Source organism: Nelumbo lutea, chromosome 5 (genome assembly GCF_056320005.1).
Source record: "Nelumbo lutea isolate HS-2025 chromosome 5, American lotus-T2T, whole genome shotgun sequence".
NCBI classification, from domain to species: domain Eukaryota; kingdom Viridiplantae; phylum Streptophyta; class Magnoliopsida; order Proteales; family Nelumbonaceae; genus Nelumbo; species Nelumbo lutea.
In genome coordinates, this window is record NC_142688.1 from 48,195,845 (window position 1) to 48,216,623 (window position 20,779).

Consider the following 20,779-nt stretch of genomic DNA (forward strand, 5'->3'; position numbering starts at 1 on the left):
GGGAGTGGTGTTTGGATCATGGCTAAGCTGGTCTAGAGAGACATGTGGCTGCCTAGTCATCACCCAATCATTCTAGCCACATCAGCATAGCTCAGCCAACACCACAGCATGCACTCATTTTGCGGCCTAGGCTAGACTATGCTATTACTATGGGTACCCATCATATCCCCTCAGCTACGTCATCTACTCATGGTGCAGATAAGTGTAACTACGAATAAAGAGGAGTAAGGAAGACAACTCCGCGGGGATTAGGACTTTATCCTGAATACCTCGGCAGCTTACCCCATCCTGATAACCTCGGGATCCCAATCCGACCAAGACACAGGTCCACAGCTATTAGAAGGTAGTGCATACTCAAGGTAAAGGACCCAACTTCTAAATCCCATACTACTACTTAGTCAGCTTGTAAAACATAAGAACTCGTTTTCTTTCATGTGAAATGTTGCACTTGAGGTGGTGTTGTGTGTTCAAAATTCAAAATGTAACTACAGAAGCGAGAAACTTGCTACTGCATGCCTGCAGAAAATTGCATAAGGACAAGAGCATTACCTAGGATGATGAACTTAATTACAGTTAAAGCTTTCTTGCAACCTTGCCCATCTTTCCTACCATCACCATGCGTACCCTTTGGACATGGGCAATTGTATGATCCAATTGTATTAATGCAAGATCCTATGCAAGGATTTCCTTTTGGATCCTTACATTCGTTTACATCTGGCAAAAGAACGATAATAAACAAAGCATTAGCTCAAATATTTAAGTGTTGTAAATTTTACAACAAATCTGAAAATATCAGAAGTTAGAAGAAATGAGTCATTATTGCAATGGCTTTCTCAAACCACAGATTAACCAATGGTAATGAAATGTAAACTTATATTTAGAGAGAATGGAGTAATAATGAAATTTATGCTAGCAAGAAATAGGTCTTGGGTATGGCTAGAGGTAGAAAAAATGATTTAAGGATTACCAGCACTCATGTGACTGACACAGTGTAGTTGAGATAAGGCTACTTTCTTATTAAAGTGTTCAAAGTTATGGTAACTCTTGATTTTTGTATTACATTTATAAATTTAAATGAAAATATCTTTTGGATAATTTCGATGACAAGCGATAATTGAGTTGACAAGAAATCAGATAAAACATCTTCTTAGAATATTCCATCAATTTGTTTCTGCAGTTGTGTTCAACGGAGGAGCATAGATTACATCAATCAACCCCTATAGCAAAGGTTGTGTCACGGAGTTTCTCCACGGATATACCAGCAAAGCGTCTTCGATAAGGGTTGTTTCTGGTACGGTGAGCTGTTGGGGTTTCAGCCCATCTTTTTATTTTGTTAGAGTAGTGCTTGCTTTGGGCTTTGGCTCTGTTTTGTTGTTTAATTTGTTGAGAGTTTTCTTTATTTTTTATTAAATTTTACTTTTTTTATTCTCAGTTGCAATCGAATCCAGTCGGAACATCTATGCTGAGATTGAACGAAGCCTATGCCAGAGATTAGCCTATTATATCACTAATCAAACCCAGCCTAGTTATTCAAATTTTGGTACATTTGCGGGACGTGTGACATAATTTTATCAAAGGGCAAATATTCGATTCTAGTTCAGATCATTAGAAACTAATGGAAATAATATCACATTTGATGACTTAAATTTATGAATCGTGTATGTAATTTTGGGCTAGGCCAGTGGTAGTTCAAGCCTAAGCCAAGCTGAAATCCGACCCGACAATTGATCCTAAGTTGTAACTTGTCTCTATATCTAAATATAAATACTGACGAATAAAAAAAGAATATAATGAATCCGTACCTTGGCAGCCGTTGGGGAGATAAGGATTCCCTTGAAAACCTTTCTTACACTGGCAAAGATAACCGGGGCCATTTTTGGAGTGTATGCAATCGGTATTGTGCCCGCAGGCATAGTCAGTGTCTGTCCCTCCTTGTCCTTGTGCTTCCTCGCAAGAAATGTTGTTTCGAATTGCCCAGTCCAGTACTATTGGAGTTCTGAAGCCAACGTTTACAAGGTATTCCACCTCATTTCTTAAGCTCCATGGATAAGAACCATTTGAATTAAACCAGTCTTTGTCGGCCAGAAAGGCCATGCTGCATTTGCTCATATTCCAAGTGTAGGCTGTTGTAGATTCATTCTTGTAAATGTCAACTGATATATCAAATGAATCAAGATCCTCAGCTATCTCCTTCTGGCAGCATCCGGTGCCATTACAATGTACATTTGTCACCTCCATGTCATAGCCACAAAATGAAACGCATTCGGCGGACGGCTCTTGGTAGTAATAATCAGCCATGACGCCATGTGTGTTACAACCAATTACCGTAAGTTTGTTCCGGGAGTTGGATAATCTGTATGCCTTTGGAATTTTGGTTCGGGAGTTGTCTGTTTTCTCCCCCATATCACATTCGACAGCAGCCCAATAGGAGAAAGTTAATTCACCTTGCAGTGATATGTTCAACACAATTTTGTCACCATACTCATCATCGTCAGGGCCATACATCATCAGTTGCGGATGGTCAGTGGCTGTATTGCACAACAACTTGAATTCATCTCTATAACAGCTTGGATCATCTCCAACGAGGCCAAACGGGTACGGGATGCTGACATTTCCGCATTTACTTTGACAACCTAGCTTTGTCTCTGGAGATGTTGGAAAGACTGCTGCAATTGTCATCATCACAAGTTGTTATGAAACAAGGTAAAGTAACACGGTTAAAGCCTTGGTTTTTAAAACCGAAGCGGTTAGGGGTCCGGTTACCGGTTACTAGTGGCTGAATCATGATCTGGTAGATTGCTTCACCCTCTGGCAGCTCTTCGCATAGAAAAGTGAAATTGGATGATTTTACTAACAAGAAGCCAACATAGGTAGAGACAAACCCCCACCCCTTGCACTCGCAAGGAGGTAGCATAAACATGGTTGGATCTTTAGGAGGCGATCATGTAGATGTGTTAATACAACGGTTTGAGCAGAACCTGAACTTGTAATAGTTCCTCAACAAATAAGAGGCCAGTGCCACGGTGCAACAACTCGCCATCATGGCATTGGTGAAAGCTTTTAGGAGACTATTTGAACCACACTGCATAAGAAAGTCCTATGTAGAATTCACCCAGATGACGTGTTGGCCACAAACCCCCACAACAACCAGCCCTTGTATATCATAGCCAAAATAGGGGGTATGAGATGCGATGCTCCTTACTTAACCAAGGAAGTTCCGTAAACCAGATCTTCTTCCACACCTTGAAACTCATGAATATATTGAAGGAAACTATCAGAGGGCTACCTAAGGAGGCCATGGATTTTAATGGGAATGCATCTATCACGGAAGGGTCGATTGAATTGCCAGTAGCTATTGGGCCTTTCTTCATCAACCATGATTTCTAGATGATATATAAGAAAATGGCGTACCACAACTTGCTGGGTCAAGCATAAGGGCTGCACCATCAGGATTCCAATCACCCATGTCCCATTTGATAGATTGGAAGCACACCTGCAAGATGCCATGTACTACACAGAGCTTGCTGAAAAAAGGGAAACTCAAGTGGCCAAAGTGGAAATCATGCGATTGTCGAACCCAATGAATGAGCCTCTAACAACCTTAGAGAGAAAAAAGCGATCTAGGTGTGTATGGGTGACAAACGAAAGTAGAAAGAGTTACTACACCATTGTGGAAGAATATGAAGAAGTCGACATCTTAGTTACAAGGAAAGTTGTCTCAGAGGTATGATTCGTATTGCCCTGTCTTGTCTTTTAATCAGAGTAATTGGTTTGCTTTTTAAAATAAAAGAGGAAAATAAGTACACATATGCACTCTAAACATTGTTTCATTCAAAACTATTGTGTTAAAAGACCAACTGTGAAACCACTATACAAAGATATCATGATGCTTTCATCGCAAGAAGAACCTAAACATACACAACAAAACAAAACAGCATCGAGAGTACACAAACTAATATCCTTAAAACATATGATAATGATAGGAGAAATACTGAGATAGTATTAATAACAGGACCATTCTAAGAAAACAAGGGAATACTGGATGAAATACACACACCTCCTAAGCACATGCAAGATTTGAATGGCATAGTAGAGGAACCCTTGGAAGAAGTTAACATGGCCACCGAAGGAATGGAAAGGAGGCTATTGTTTGTGTCAACCAAGTTAGGCACTAAAGAGAAGGCAAAGTTGTTTGGCCAACAAGGTGTACGAGTTTTGACCGTCTAGAACAGATGCAAGCCAAAATGAGAGGCATCCAACAAAAAATGATAGTGATTGAACACTCCCCATTCACTCCTATTAGCCCTTCTACACCCGTCCCCGCAGGCTATCTTGGGAGTCTAAAATCTGGAGCAACAGAACATCCATCCGAAACCAATCTTGTAGCCGCACCATACGCGGCGTAGAGGACCTGCTTCTTTGCTGTTGAACAACCTTGTGTAGTCCAACCAGGTAGTGTGACGGTGGAGGCACCCATCAGTCGAATGGAGATAAGGGAGTACATCCAAGGCTTGGTGGAAGAGAGCCGGAACATATCCCTCTGGTTATGTTCCTTTGCAATAGTGGCCACAATACGATGGGCAGAAGGGGAGCCCACAAGAACACACCAATAAGTTTGAAGATGCACTAGGAGTGTTCTCTTTCGATGAAGACCTAAAGGTTCGAGAATTCTCTAAATCCTTGACTAGGCCAACATACTCGTGGTTTGTCAACCTGACGGCAGGGAGCAACGACTCATGGGTTGAGTTAGCCAAGAAGTTCTTATCTAAGTGGTTCACCCTCAAGTAGAGGTTGACGATAGTGGACCTACACAACACGGAACAACGTGTTGGGGAAGACCTATTGGCATATGTCATACGATTTCAAAAACTGACACACTTGGTCTTTGAAGAGCACACAACAGAAAAGGGCTTCGTGGAACAATGCATCCATGGGATGCACCCAACATGTAGGATTGGGATCAAAAACATCAAGATTGAAACATTCAATCAGCTCTACAAATGTGTTGAGAGAACAACATAGACTGTCACCACCACGAAATCACGGCTAGCTTCATTAGGGCTACAGTATGCTAAGAACAAGACATATGTCGTTGATCGCAGACCCAAAATGTAGGATTGGGATCGAGAACATCGAGATTGAAACATTCAACCAACTCTGGAAATGCATTGAGAGAATAGTACAGACTATCACCACCCCGAAATCATGGCTAGCTTCATCAGGGCTATAGTACACTAACAATGAGACATATGTCATCGATCATAGACCCCGAAATACTAGAGAAATCAGCCAAGGGCATTACTATCTTGACGACAACCAAATATGATGAAATGGCCCACTGCCAACACCCCCTCCATTTCCCTACACCAATAGTGAAGTGATCACGATCATGAGCAAGCTCATGGAAGATCTTGTAATCAACCTACCACCACCAGTAGCTAGAGTCGATCTCGAGAAGGGAAAGCATGGGAGAAGATGGTGTAGCTATCACTAGTGGCTGAATCATGATCTGGTAGATTGCTTCACCCTCTGGCAGCTCTTCGCATAGAAAAGTGAAATTGGATGATTTTGCTAAAAAGAAGCCAACATAGGTAGAGACAAACCCCCACCCCTTGCACTCGCAAGGAGGTAGCATAAACATGTTTGGATCTTTAGGAGGCGATCATGTAGATGTGTTAATACAACGGTTTGAGCAGAACCTGAACTTGTAATAGTTCCTCAACAAATAAGGGGCCAGTGCCACAGTGCAACAACTCGCCATCATGGCATTGGTGAAAGCTTTTAGGAGACTATTTGAACCACACTACATAAGAAAGTCCTATGTAGAATTCACCCAGATGACGTGTTGGCCACAAACCCCCACAACAACCAGCCCTTGTATATCATAGCCAAAATAGGGGGTATGAGATGCGATGCTCCTTACTTAACCAAGGAAGTTCCGTAAACCAGATCTTCTTCCACACCTTGAAACTCATGAATATATTGAAGGAAACTATCAGAGGGCTACCTAAGGAGGCCATGGATTTTAATGGGAATGCATCTATCACGGAAGGGTCGATTGAATTGCCAGTAGCTATTGGGCCTTTCTTCATCAACCATGATTTCTAGATGATATATAAGAAAATGGCGTACCACAACTTGCTGGGTCAAGCATAAGGGCTGCACCATCAGGATTCCAATCACCCATGTCCCATTTGATAGATTGGAAACACACCTGCAAGATGCCATGTACTACACAGAGCTTGCTGAAAAAAGGGAAACTCAAGTGGCCAAAGTGGAAATCATGCGATTGTCGAACCCAATGAATGAGCCTCTAACAACCTTAGAGAGAAAAAAGTGATCTAGGTGTGTATGGGTGACAAACGAAAGTAGAAAGAGTTACTACACCATTGTGGAAGAATATGAAGAAGTCGACATCTTAGTTACAAGGAAAGTTATCTCAGAGGTATGATTCGTATTACCCTGTCTTGTCTTTTAATCAGAGTAATTGGTTTGCTTTTTAAAATAAAAGAGGAAAATAAGTACACATATGCACTCTAAACATTGTTTCATTCAAAACTATTGTGTTAAAAGACCAACTGTGAAACCACTATACAAAGATATCATGATGCTTTCATCGCAAGAAGAACCTAAACATACACAACAAAACAAAACAGCATCGAGAGTACACAAACTAATATCCTTAAAACATATGATAATGATAGGAGAAATACTGAGATAGTATTAATAACAGGACCATTCTTAGAAAACAAGGGAATACTGGATGAAATACACACACCTCCTAAGCACATGCAAGATTTGAATGGCATAGTAGAGGAACCCTTGGAAGAAGTTAACATGGCCACCGAAGGAATGGAAAGGAGGCTATTGTTTGTGTCAACCAAGTTAGGCACTAAAGAGAAGGCAAAGTTGTTTGGCCAACAAGGTGTACGAGTTTTGACCGTCTAGAACAGATGCAAGCCAAAATGAGAGGCATCCAACAAAAAATGATAGTGATTGAACACTTCCCATTCACTCCTATTAGCCCTTCTACACCCGTCCCCGCAGGCTATCTTGGGAGTCTAAAACCTGGAGCAACAGAACACCCATCCGAAACCAATCTTGTAGCCGCACCATACGCGGCGTAGAGGACCTGCTTCTTTGCTGTTGAACAACCTTGTGTAGTCCAACCAGGTAGTGTGACGGTGGAGGCACCCATCAGTCGAATGGAGATAAGGGAGTACATCCAAGGCTTGGTGGAAGAGAGCCGGAACATTTCCCTCTGGTTATGTTCCTTTGCAATAGTGGCCACAATACGATGGGCAGAAGGGGAGCCCACAAGAACACACCAACAAGTTTGAAGATGCACTAGGAGTGTTCTCTTTCGATGAAGACCTAAAGGTTCGAGAATTCTCTAAATCCTTGACTAGGCCAACATACTCGTGGTTTGTCAACCTGACGGCAGGGAGCAACGACTCATGGGTTGAGTTAGCCAAGAAGTTCTTATCTAAGTGGTTCACCCTCAAGTAGAGGTTGACGATGGTGGACCTACACAACACAAAACAACGTGTTGGGGAAGACCTATTGGCATATGTCATACGATTTCAAAAACTGACACACTTGGTCTTCGAAGAGCATGCAACACAAAAGGGCTTTGTGGAGCAATGCATCCAGGGGATGCACCCAACATGTAGGATTGGGATCGAAAATATCATGATTGACGCATTCAATCAGCTCTAGAAATGTGTTGAGAGAACAACATAGATTGTCACCACCCTGGAATCACGGCTAGCTTCATTAGGGCTACAGTATGCTAAGAACAAGACATATGACATTGATCATAGACCCAAAATGTAGGATTGAGATCGAAAACATCGAGATTGAAACATTCGACCAACTCTAAAATTGCATTGAGAGAATAGCACAGACCATTGCCAACACCCTCTCCATTCCCCTACACCAATAATGAAGTGACGATCATGAGTAAGCTCATGGAAGATCTTGTAATCAACCTGCAACCACCACTAGCAGGAGTCAACCCTGAGAAGGGAAAGCATGGAAGAAGATGGTGTAGCTATCACTAGTGGCTGAATCATGATTTGGTAGTCGTGATCACTACACAAAGCCCTAACCATTTCCCATCCAAATGGTGGTCGAGAATTCAGGATATACATAACATCTAACTTAGAAGCCATGGGCTGTTTGGTAGCCTAAGAGAATGATGAAAAAGTCGAGTGGCCCATCTATTATGCGAGTAGAACTTTGAAACCAATAGAGAACATCTACTTACACATGGAATAATAGTGTCTAGCATTAGTCTTTACTACATAAAAGTGTGATCCAATCAGGTACTTCATTGATAGATCCCTACTCTCTAGAAGATTGGTCGAATGAATGATGAAGCTGATTGAGTATAGTATCGAATACATCCAAACTAGAGTGATAAAGTGTCAAGCAGTCGCAAACCTCCTAGTTGCTTTTCCTACTAGTGATGATTTCCCCATCTCTGAAGAGATACCTAAAGACCTCCCCCTCATCGCGGCAGTAGAGAAGGTAGGATGGGTTATAACATTCAATGGCAGTAGTTCCAATTCCTCTACAGGAACCAGAGGTATATTGTCTTCGCCTACCAGATAGACTTCAGCCTACTCCCTCAAATTGCAATTCCCCTACTCCCACAATATCACAGAATATGAAGCACCAGTGATGGGTATAACAATAGCAAGGGGTTCCAAAGGAAAGAAAGTAAAATTCATAGGAGATTCCACGATAGTAATTGGACAAATGGGGAGTCACACCACAGTAAAAGAATTGACAATCTTGTCATATAGAACATTGATCCAAAAATTGACCAAAGACTTGGAGATAACCTACGAAGACCAGAATCGGGCCAAGAATAGATATGTTGATTCTCTAGCCACTCTGGAATCTAAGATACAATCGAGCAGCCCAAATGATAGGGTTATCGACATCCACTACACACTATTGATCGCTACCCTCAAGAACACTCACTCCAATGTAGAAAGGCTTGGCAAACATGCTGAGCATATGGACGAGAAACAAAATTCTCTAGAGAAGCAAACTTCTACTCTATCTCACCAATGCCAAACCACTTCTCTCTCTTAGCATTGAGACACCTCATCCCACGACAAATGTCTAGTGACACATCCTCATAACCATCACCCTCTAACATAGCGGTAATAACAGATAACTGTGACAATCACTAAGGAGTGATGCTTAGCTACAAGTGCTTGCAAATGAACATTAACATAAAAGGGGAAAACACATATGATAAGCAACACTTATAGATAGAGTCCATGGTTTAATGAATAATATCATCCATCTGGACATATAAATATTCAAGAAACATCGAAGCCAATGAAAGCTGATGACCACAAACTAGAACAACCGCAAGAAGAACCAGGATGGTATTAAGGCCACAGTTAGGGTTCCCAAGAAAAAAAACCATGACACAACATAGAGAATAAATGTTGCGAAATGACATTGACTATCTGTCTTTCTGGCCATAACATCTATTGGTCCCGTGCTTTCAAACCAGAAACCAATCTAGGTTTTGAGGGGCCATTTCCCCCAGGCAGTCGATTCATCTACCTGTGCCTTGTAAATGTTGAGCTCTTCCCCAACTCTGTATATAGATCGGTCAGGATATTGGGAATGAACTTGGCGTATTGAGGATGGTCGGCTGAAACAGCACCACCCAACGGTAATGCAAGCAGAACAGCCATGTCATCAACAGTGACACTGAACTCACTGAATGCACCTACGAACGTATGTGTCCGGCAACACCAATGGGACAAGAGTGGAAACATATAATCCACCCCTTCTCTATCTGGAAGGTCCAAGAAATAGTCCACAAATCTTAATAACCTGGCACTCTGGAGCAACCAATAGTACATGGGGTTTTCTAGGAGGAAAAGAGTCCATGCTGTGAAATTTATTAAGGACCTAGAAGCATCAGTGCTTAGTCTAGAACAACTGAAGTAAATAGTGTGCTTCAAATGACCATAAAAACATGCAACCTCATTCATCTCCACCATGTCAAACATGCCATCCTTCCCCCTAGACTCAAGCATGGGAGGTTAGAAAACCTTCCCATGACCAGCTACCAACAATCTTCACTGACTCGTATTCGGGGAGTAGTTCCATAGTGTCCACATCCCTTACAAAATCAATGAAGGGGCAATCAGATTACACAACCTTCTATTGCTTGTGAGGAGCCATTGATACAAGAGATGGACAAATCATGCAAGAAAGAAAAATAAACAAGAAGATCAAAACTAAACAGAACTACTTCAGTAGCAAAGCGAATGCGAAGACAAAGTTTGAAGCGAATAGTACCCTTTATAGTAGTCCCATTCACATTGACAACTCAAACAGCGGCGTAAGGAGCCAAAACAAATGATTACTAGCTACTCGCTAGCATACAGTTGACATACCGGCCATTACACATTTAAATTATTATTCCTAGAAAAAGGCAACACTCAAACATCAAATTTAAAATTGCTACCACAACACATAATAGCCAATCCGAATGAAGAAACATGAAGCCCGACACACCCGCAAAAACATGTGACCGACTAGCAATGAATATGAGACAATGGTTATACATCCAACATACATAACCATGTGACTAACTGTGACCCACTATATACACAACCACAATAGCATGATACCACTTACATGATTGATAGAAGAGATCCTTCCCAAAAAATATTGCATAAGAAGAAGAAGAGGACGGAAGCCATCCTTTAAATAGATTTATCCAAAAATAATATTATACACACAAGACATTAGAAAAGCTGCACACTTCACCAAGATACAAATAGGGTAAACTACAATGCCAATATATGAATGCACTCGAAGTGTTTCCTGACAAAAAGCATTTTATCAAGACATGGGGGGGCTGAAAAACCAAACATGACCAAAACAACCTCTCGACAAAATGTTTCCCATCAAGAAAGAAGGGGGCTAATAGTATGAAAAGTCAAGCAACCTTAACAGCAACAAACTCCAAAATCATACACCCCAATAGTAACACCCTTTTCTCAAGACGTAGTCAAAACTTTGCAAAAACCCCCCTTCAATAGCCAAAGTTGTTGGGAGCACACACACGACAACAAAACCTAAGAAAAAATCAGCGATCAACTAAAAACGAACCAAAAAACAGCCTTTGCCCATGTGTCGATCACAATACTCTAGCCAATATTAAAATGCAGCAATCACAGAAATGCTTATTGATAAGAACACTCTTACTAATAAGCAAGGGCCTAAATGTAAGTACATGTAATCTATCCTCACTACAACTATGATGAAGATACCAAATTGGAATCACAAAAACATCTAAGGTGATAAACAAGCCAACGTGGAACCGCAATGGGTCCATAACTCGTCACAGACCTACGATTAGCTCGAAACCATCACAATCCTACAATGGACAAAAATACCATCAACTGAATTCAACTGTACTAGGACATCCAATAGGATCAAATAGGGACATGTCATATTAGTTCTGATGCCAGCCACACTATGCCATTACAGGAGACCCATAAAGGGAAGTAACACACGTGTAGTATGAGAATTCTCGGATGAAAGGAAACTTTGCCTTAGGAAGATCTCATAAGACACGTGGCAAACCCTTAACAATGTCCCTATGTTAGCCAACACCGAATCGAAGATCCCCTTTCCAAATAGGAGTAAAATCCATTTTGGCTCCTTACTTTCAAGTCCCTGGGATCTCCCTTTATAAAAGGGGGTGTAGATCTTAATGAAGACATGACTCTGTATCAATAGAAACACATAGACAACCACACTTAGCCTTACCACCACATCTACAAGGAGAAGCAAAAGAAAACTAGGAAAAAGAAGAGCCACCAACAACCTATTATAGTGCTGAATGGAAGTCCTAGTTACATTGTTTTTTCCAAAAAAGGATGCTTCAATTCATGGCACTACTCCAAGCTATAAAGATGCGAGTCCAGCAACAACATGCGTAGAAGACTAGCGCAATCACATTCACGAGGTGTTACAAGCCATGTTAAACTTATACAGGCACGTTCTCTTCTGCCAATTGCCTCTTGTTCTTTAGTGGGCTGGTTTGTTTAATGTTTTAAAAACTGACCTAGAGGCCAAACCATTTTGCCTCCAAGTCATGGTTCACTGGTTCAACTAGTCGGGTCGAATGGTTCAAGCCATGTTACGTCATATATATGTGTGTGTGTACATATATGTTTATAAATGTATATATCTTATCAATAAATAATGTAAAAATATTTTAGATATGTTATATATATTTTTATATTTAATTTATGTTTTTCTAATTTAGTTTTTAATTTTTTATTTATAAAAAATGTTAAAAATTGAAATTTGAGGCCAAAAAAAGTGTTTTTTCTTTTGCAAAAATTGTGGGGCAAGGTGTGTATGGCTCCTTGGAATGCATAGATCTTAAAAAGTTACCTAAAATAAAAAAAAAAAAAAGAAAAAGAAAAACAATCACCACAATCAGACATTGGAGTGCAAAGTTATGGCCTCCGAAATTTTGCATACATTAAATGTGCAACCCGTAACCAAGTGATCAGGTCGAATGGATCAGCGGTCAAATTGGCCAGATCAAACAGTTCTTGACCAAAGCAACAATTTTTGACTGTTTAATGGGTCTTTGATTAAACCGAACCTAAAATCCTGACTGGGTGACAATTCGAATGATTTGACTAGCTGGGTCAATGATGGGTTGAAAACATTGGGTTTGTTGTTTTAGGGCCCGTTCTCAACTAAGTTCAACCCATTAGAGAGGAATTTGCTAGCTCCAACAGTATACGGCAATTAGTACATCTATGTCAAACTCGGATAGTAGTGGACCCTTGGCACTTCAATGAATGTTTACATTTCTTTTAAGGGTAGGATCTACCTGAACCACCACTCCCCAGTCCCCACAATTAGAGATCCTCAAGCAATTTCACAATAGTACCTATGAAGGCTACCCAAAAACGCTATGGGCTCACAATTGTACCACCACATCAGATCTAGGCCCATATCTCCATGAACTTTATGGGCTCGCTAGCTCACAATGAAATACTTCATTCATATAGTCCATTGAATTTCCAAATATGCCCATTTTCTACCCATAACAAATCTATATATAACCTATTCCAAAGCGCAACTATTTTTAAAATAAATAATCCCCCTACAAGCATGCAGGACTCAATTATCTGCAACTGAGATGTAACATTTACAAATAAATACTAATGCGTTTTCTTCAATCTCCGTAGTATATATAGATTTTAATTTCAGCTTGTGATGCTTTGATGCCATGAATTAAATAATAAAAATAAGAATTATAAGAAGTATTATAAAATTTATTAAATACTTTAAGGGAATTTGTCTAAAAATCATCATGAGTTTTTAGTATTTCTATTAAATTCACCACAATTTTTCAAAATGTCTGAAATTCACCATGTCAATTTTTTATTTTCCAAAGCTTATTTTCCCTTAGTGCACCCGTTAACTTTTCTTAGAGGTGTCCACATAAATAACAATTTTCATAACCAAATCACTCTTGAATGGCAAGTTAGAGGAAAAGGGTGCTTTTCAGCTTTCAATTTTCATGTATTGTTTTTGCATTTTTAGTATTTTATTATAATTTCCAATGTTTTTACTAATACACACTATGCTTTAATTATTTGTCTTTATTATACGGATTTTGATAAGAACATTAAAATTATTATTACTACTATTGTTTTATTTATTGTTATCATTTAAAACTATAACATGCAATACATGTATACATTTCTACTCTTCCCAAACTGAGCATGAACAAGAAAACAGATATAACCTTAGCTAAAAACACTGGTACTGTTATTTGGATGGGTCAGGTCGGGTTTGTTAAACCTATTCCAAGTAGTCAAGTCGGGTTGGATTGCCTTCAGATCGGGTTTGGGTTGCAAAACCCATACATACAGAACTCGATCATTTGACATCCTTACAAGAGTAAACTGTAAGACATGAGCACATGGGCGATCCAAAGAATTCCCTTACCAGATCAATGGTTTTGATTAGCGACTTCCGTACGTCAATAACAATAATGCATTTATTATCATTCAATTTTCATATTGAATATTTGAATTTAAATTTTAAAGTAAAAGAAGATAAATTCTTTGAACTTAATACCATACCTCGGCATCCATCGTGGAGATAGGGATTCCCTTGATAACCTGGCAGGCAATTGCAAAGATATCCAACGCCATTTGTGGAGTTAGTGCAATAGGTGTTGCTCCCGCAGGCATAACCAACCACATCTCTTTGTGCTTCATCGCATGTCTGCATTCTAATTGCCCAGTCCAGAATTATGGAAGTGTTGATCCCGACATTTACAAGGTGTTCCACATCGTTTCTTATGTCCCAGAGATGTGAAACTTGTGAGTCAAATAATGAATCCTGGGCGTCGGACATAAGAACAGCCAACCCACATCTACTAATGTTCCATGTGTATTCGAAGTCGTTACGGCTCCCTATGCTTGCTTCAAAATCATTAAGATCGTTTGGTATGGTTGTCTGGCAGCAACCAAAACCACCGCAAGATGAACCTGCTGTCACTTTTGTATCGTTCAAGCATGACGATAGACAGTTGACATAGAACACAGAGCGATGGTAATCATACAACTCGCCATACGTGTCGCAACCGACTGTCATGAATCTGTTTCTGGTATTGGAGAGCCTGTATGTGTTTGCAAAAGAATACCTAATGGCATGAACCACCAGCTCTTCATCTTCACCCATGTAACATTGGACACTTCCCAGAATGGAAGTCGTTAGTTGATGAGCATCAAGTGATATATGGAGAATGGTATGGTCATCTCCCTTATAATCGCCATAAAACGTCAATTTTGGAGGAAGGATAGCAGTGTTGCAGAATAACTTGAAGTCATCATTTTTGAAACAGGTTGGATCATCTCCCACTAGGCCAAACGGGTATGGGATGCTAACATTCCCACAATTGCTTTGGCACCCAGGCCTTGTATCCGACGATATCAATAATGCTGCAATAAATACATTTTCGAATTTAATTTCTGCCTTTCATACTTCATGTTTAGCATATTAAACATAGAGGAAATAAACAATAAATACATTAATTACAACAAATTCATTCCGAGAAAAGTCATTGAGCAAATGCGATAGGTGATTGTTTTTTTATGTTATTAAAAAGGGAAAATCAATGATGCAGCAAGGACATGGTCTAAGTAGAGTTTTGATCAAATAAGACATGATTGGTTACAACGTTTTTAATACAAATTGATTGATCAGAAGTTTTTCTCGATATCATGTCCTTTTTTTTGTGACAAAAAAAATATTGAAAATAAAAAAAAAGAAGGATATACATGAGGGTTAAAGGGTGGGGGAGAGGATCTCCCTCCACCCGAAAAAGCAACCTGAACTTCTTGAAAGGGAGCCTCCATCCGATAAGACCCAAAAGAAAAGAAATAAAAACAACAACTCATATGAGCAGTATTATACGTGTTATGTCATTTGAGCATACGACTCATATGACCCAAAAACGGAACCATTCTTACCACTGGTTTTCAGGTTGGTGATTCAATTGTTCGATTCTAACATATGAGCTATCCTGACAACAAAAATTAAAAAAGGATAAAAAATGGCCAAAAACCATTGAATGAATCAATGGGTTAACGGTTCAACAACTCGAGACAAGGAGCTATTGACCGATTCAATAGTTTTTTACTAGGGACTGGGATTGGGGTAGAACCGAACCAATTGCTTGGATGATCCCCAATTAAAAAATAAAAAAAATGGTAGCTCAACCAGGTTCGAACGAACGACCCATTTTAACAACAAAAATTACAAGAAAAAAATTGAGTGTGTAAGGTCCATTAAGTAGTATCATATGTGTTATATCATTCGAGCATGTGACTCATATAGCTTGAAAACGGAATCATTCTAGCCATCGGTTTTTGGGTCAATAGTTCAACCGCTTGGTTCGAATGGATAGCCCATTTTGACAACAAAAATAAAAAAAAAAGACCAAAAACCATTGAACGGGTCAATGAGCCAACAATTTTATTGCCTGGATCAATGGGTCGTTGACCGATTCAATGGTTTTTGGCCAAGGACCGGGATTGGGATAAAATGGAACTGTTTGCCTGGAGGTTCCTAATTAAAAAAAAAAAGAAAAGAAAAGACAAAAAACCATTGAACGGGTCAATGGGTCAATAGTTTGACTACGCCGATCAATGGGTCGTTGACCGATTCAATGGTTTTTGGACAGGGACCAGGATTAGGGTAAAACTGAACCGGTTGCCTAGAGAGTTCTCGAACTGAAATGTTCGTCCATCCAGGTCAACAACAATTCGAAAACCATGGTTTTTATGCATTTGAATTTTCACTATTCAAAGTTTTCTTCTACTATGGGCTTTATTCAAGCATGTGCGACATGTTCCTCTTTTTCATTTTCTACTTTTTTTTATATATTTGGTCATCTTCTTCAAGATCCTCCAAAACAGTTTAGGGTTTATCACTATTTTATTTTTTCTCTTTTGTTTTTTCTTTAGGTTTCATGTGCAATTTTTTTTTTCTTACAAGACGATCTACTTTGTCTCTTTCTTTAATTGTATATATGTTTAGCCAAAGTGGAACTTTGGACTCGATTTTTTGATTTTTTTGATTGGTTTCTAGTTTGGTGGATTTACTACAAATATTTTTTTGTGTTTAAGGTCACTTTGGATTTATCTTTCAAGGTTTTGGAATCCCTAGCAATGTCCACCATTACAAAGTTATTCCATCTAATTATTGACATTTAAAAAAATGAGCCGAAAATGGAACCCTTCTGGCCACTGGTTTCTAGGTTGACGGTCCAACTATTCGATTTGAACGGATGGCCCATTTTGACAACAAAAATTAAAAATAAAAAATGCCCAAAATCATTGAATGGGTTGACAGGTCGATGGTTCAACCACCCTGGTCAATGGGTCAGTAATTGATTCAATGCATTTACCCTAACAAATGTTACCTACAAGGATATTAACCTGGGTCGGATAAGATAGAAAAGAAGTTGTAAGCACATTGAATGAGCACTTGAAACTTTTTTTGACACCTGTCCCTTATAATACCCTCACCCCACCCTTGAAAAAGACTAATACTCACTTTTGAAAGTTGTCAAAATATTTATCAACTGCTCATTTACTATACCTATTAGATCCGGTCATTTAGTGTACCTTCCAAACTGAGCACAAATATCAACTAAACGTACAAAATTGGCACTGAGATAAAAATTAGAATAAAACGCCCTATCACTGTATCACATGCCCCAAAACCACAGAAAAAGGATTTTCCAAATAAACTGGAGGGATGAAAGCAAAGCAGGTGGAGATTCGATGGGCACCCTCTAATCAATAGTGCGGATTGATCACATATTTATGGAAAGTAGCAATAGGTGGTGTCGTCTATGCAGTAATATAAGATGCCTGCCTTTATTTCCTACTTAAATAATTGTAAAATTTGAAGAAAACTGGAAAAATTAAAATTTGTGAAGACATACCTTGGCATCCATCAGGAAGATAAGGATTCCCATAAAAACCTTCGGTACATTGGCATATATATCCTGGGCTGTCTTTGGAGATGTAGCAGTTGGTGTTATTCCCACATGCGTAATTGCTGTTTGCTTTCTCACATGTCTTGTTTGGATTAGACCCGTCCAATACTATGCATGCATATAAATTAAATTAAGATCTAATTCTTAAACTAAATTCTGCTGTTTTAGAGGTTTGGGAGTGTTTAAAAATAAGTGTTTATTTGAAAAAAATACTTATTTGGGATTGGACCACATTATTAAGTACTTATTGGTATATGGGAAATAAGCTCAAAATAAGTATTTATTTTCAATATGAGGGGTTAGTTTTTTAAGCCAAAATTTCTAGTTTTTTTTTAAGTGCTTGCACAATAAGCATTTATTCAATTATTTTCTTTCAAAATTATCTATGTTGAATTTTAGAATACCACTTATAAAATGATCCTTAGTTGAACTTTATAAAAGTACTTTTATAAAAATATTTTTATAAAAACATTTTTATAGAAGTACTTTTATAAAAGTGTTTTTATTAAAGTGGTTTCACAAAATTACCTAAGTAAAAGTACTTTTATAAAAAATGCTTTTGAAAAAGTGATTTCATAAAAGTGTTTTAATGTAAACGCACTTATCATAAAAGTGTTTTTATAAAAATACTACAATGGATGAAAATACCATAAAATTATTCTTAGTTGAATTTTATAAAAGTACTTTTGTAAAAGAATTTTTATAAAAATGTTTTTATAAAAGTACTTTTACAAAAGTATTTTTATTAAAGTGATCTCACAAAATTACTTAATGTAAAAATACTTTTATAAAAGTGCTTTTGAAAAAGTGATTTCATAAAAGTGTTTTAATGTAAAAGTACTTATCATAAAAGTGTTTTTATAAAAATAATTTAATAAAAATACTTTCTTATATGTATATTTTGAAAATTTGAAAGAAAACGAATAGCAAAATAGTCAGAAATACTTATTCAAGTGTGAACTGCCAATGGGGGATGGGCTACTACTCCCTATTGTGTATCCCTTCAAAATGAATAAAAAAAGTAAATAAGTGCTTATTCAAACACTTATTCTTATGATAAGCACTCCCAAACATGGCCCAACTTTGACCAATTAATCAATACTACTCTGAGAAGTTTTATGAATACCAGCTGATTAATTTAATTGGTTAACACTTACGATATCCAAAGGATATCAAGAAACAGAAATTTGAAACGGTACCGAAACCGTTGAATGATGAGAAAATTGGCAATCCAAACAAATCCTACTTGCCCGATCAACGATATTGACGACATCAAGAGTTCTCTTATGACAATATTGAAACGCAATTAAGGTTTTGTTTAAGGCACTATTATAAGACCCGATTACACATGTTTTTGTTTAAGCGGAAGGAGTAGAAATGCAAATATGAAAGAAAATACAAGGTTTTGCACTCAACATATTTGTATTTATACTCCTTCCAAACTGAGCCTTAAGTGAAAAGCAAGAGAATAATTAGAAATTGAGTTCATACCTTGGCATCCATCGGGGAGGTAAGGATTCCCATCGTAACCTTGCAAACAATGACAAAGATATCCAGGGCCATTTGTGGAATTGGAGCAGTATGTGTTTCTCCCGCAGGCAGAATTGTTCATTCCTCGTGCTTGCTCGCAAGACTTATTGTTGTTTCGAATTGCCCAATCCAGTACTATTGGACGTCGAATGCCAGAAGTTACAAGGTCGTTCACGTTGTTTCTGATATTCCAAAGTTGTGACACTTGCCACTCTAAGTCATCTTGATCGGGCAGAACAACAATCCCGCATCTACTAACATTCCATGTGTATGTGAAGTTGTAAACGCTATGAATCTGTATTTGAAAATCAGCGATACCCTTGGGTATCGTGGTCTGGCAGCATCCAAATCCACTGCATGGTAAGCCCATTATCACTTTGGTATCGTTCAAGCATTTTGAGGTGCAACCCACGTAGAACTCTTTGCCTTTGTAGTCATACAAAGTACCAGATGTGTCGCAACCGACGATGGTCAATCTGTTTCTGGTATCGGAGACCCTATATGCATTTGAAAAGTTAACCTTAGAGTCGTCATTCCCGTGCCAATTTTTGTCGGCGTCCATGTAACATTTGGCAGCTCCAAGAACAGAGGTCGTCAGTTGGCCTTGCAGCGATATGTTCAAAACGGGCAAATTGTCGTGGAACAACAATTGAGTTTCACCGGTGGTGTTGCATATCAAATGAAAATCTTTGTTCAAGAAACACTTTGGATCATCGCCGATGCCAAACGGGTAAGGGATGCTGAGGTTTCCACATTTCTCCGGACAGTCCGGCTTTGTCAGAGACATTAATGTCGACGACCCTGCTGCTGCTGCGTTCATCGTCAGCAACCGTAGTAGGATGAAATGAAGCAACATGGGCCAAATCATGATCGGATGATAAATGCGTCCTCGGTAAAAGGAAGGAACAGAACGCTGTTGTACCTGGAAATGGAATCATCGTGACCCATGCCACTATAAATACAAGTACGATTGATCAAAGCTTACTACGCTGAGCCGTTTAATCCCAAGTCAATCAAGTCAATGAACTACAGATATTTTTCCCAAGTCCCTAACGTTAAGCTTACGGCGTGGAATATTACACAGAAGCCAAAAATAAAGCTTTCAATCCAGGCACACGCAGACAAATATCAGTGACTGTCGTTGCCTTGACAAATATCAGTGGAACATTACACCGAAGTAGCTGATTTTAGTCGCAGATCTGTTGAAGATTCCACGATTTAATTTTTTAGTCGCAGATCTTTATATGGGATATCTATACCATATAAAGATATTTGCGTACGTGTAGGTCATCAAAATTAAGTTTTTCTGATTATATAATATCACCTTATTACGTTTTATGAAAAAAACATTTTTTTGTTAGGATCAATTTAGAAAGAATATAAATACAAATATATAAAAAATAATACAAAATATATCTACATATTTACATTTGTACTCCTTCGAAACTAAGTCTTGTTTGCATGTATCCGCGCATAGAACAATCAACACGTAAATTCACCTATCTTACAAAGTGAAGTTGACGATAACTCTCAATGGTAATCCAAATTCTACTTCGCCGGTGTAGAGTGAGGTTGGTTTTATGTTTATTTTTTCTTTCATTGTTTGGCAGTGCAGACTTGAAGACAAAAATCACCTGAACATCATGGCCT

General features: G+C 38.7%; 1 protein-coding gene across 1 annotated transcript; it reads right to left on the bottom strand.

The window, feature by feature from the left end:
* Nucleotides 1-474: 474 nt before the first annotated feature.
* LOC148852227 (uncharacterized) lies at nt 475-19,949 on the bottom strand. The gene is made up of 9 exons (XM_088945756.1): nt 19,091-19,949; nt 17,546-17,707; nt 14,169-15,032; nt 9,592-9,829; nt 7,329-7,527; nt 3,412-3,493; nt 1,803-2,666; nt 572-714; nt 475-516 (listed from the first exon to the last, which is right to left on the bottom strand). The coding sequence occupies exons 1-9, from the start codon at nt 19,947-19,949 to the stop codon at nt 475-477; spliced, it is 3,453 nt and encodes a 1,150-aa protein (XP_088801882.1).
* Nucleotides 19,950-20,779: the final 830 nt, after the last annotated feature.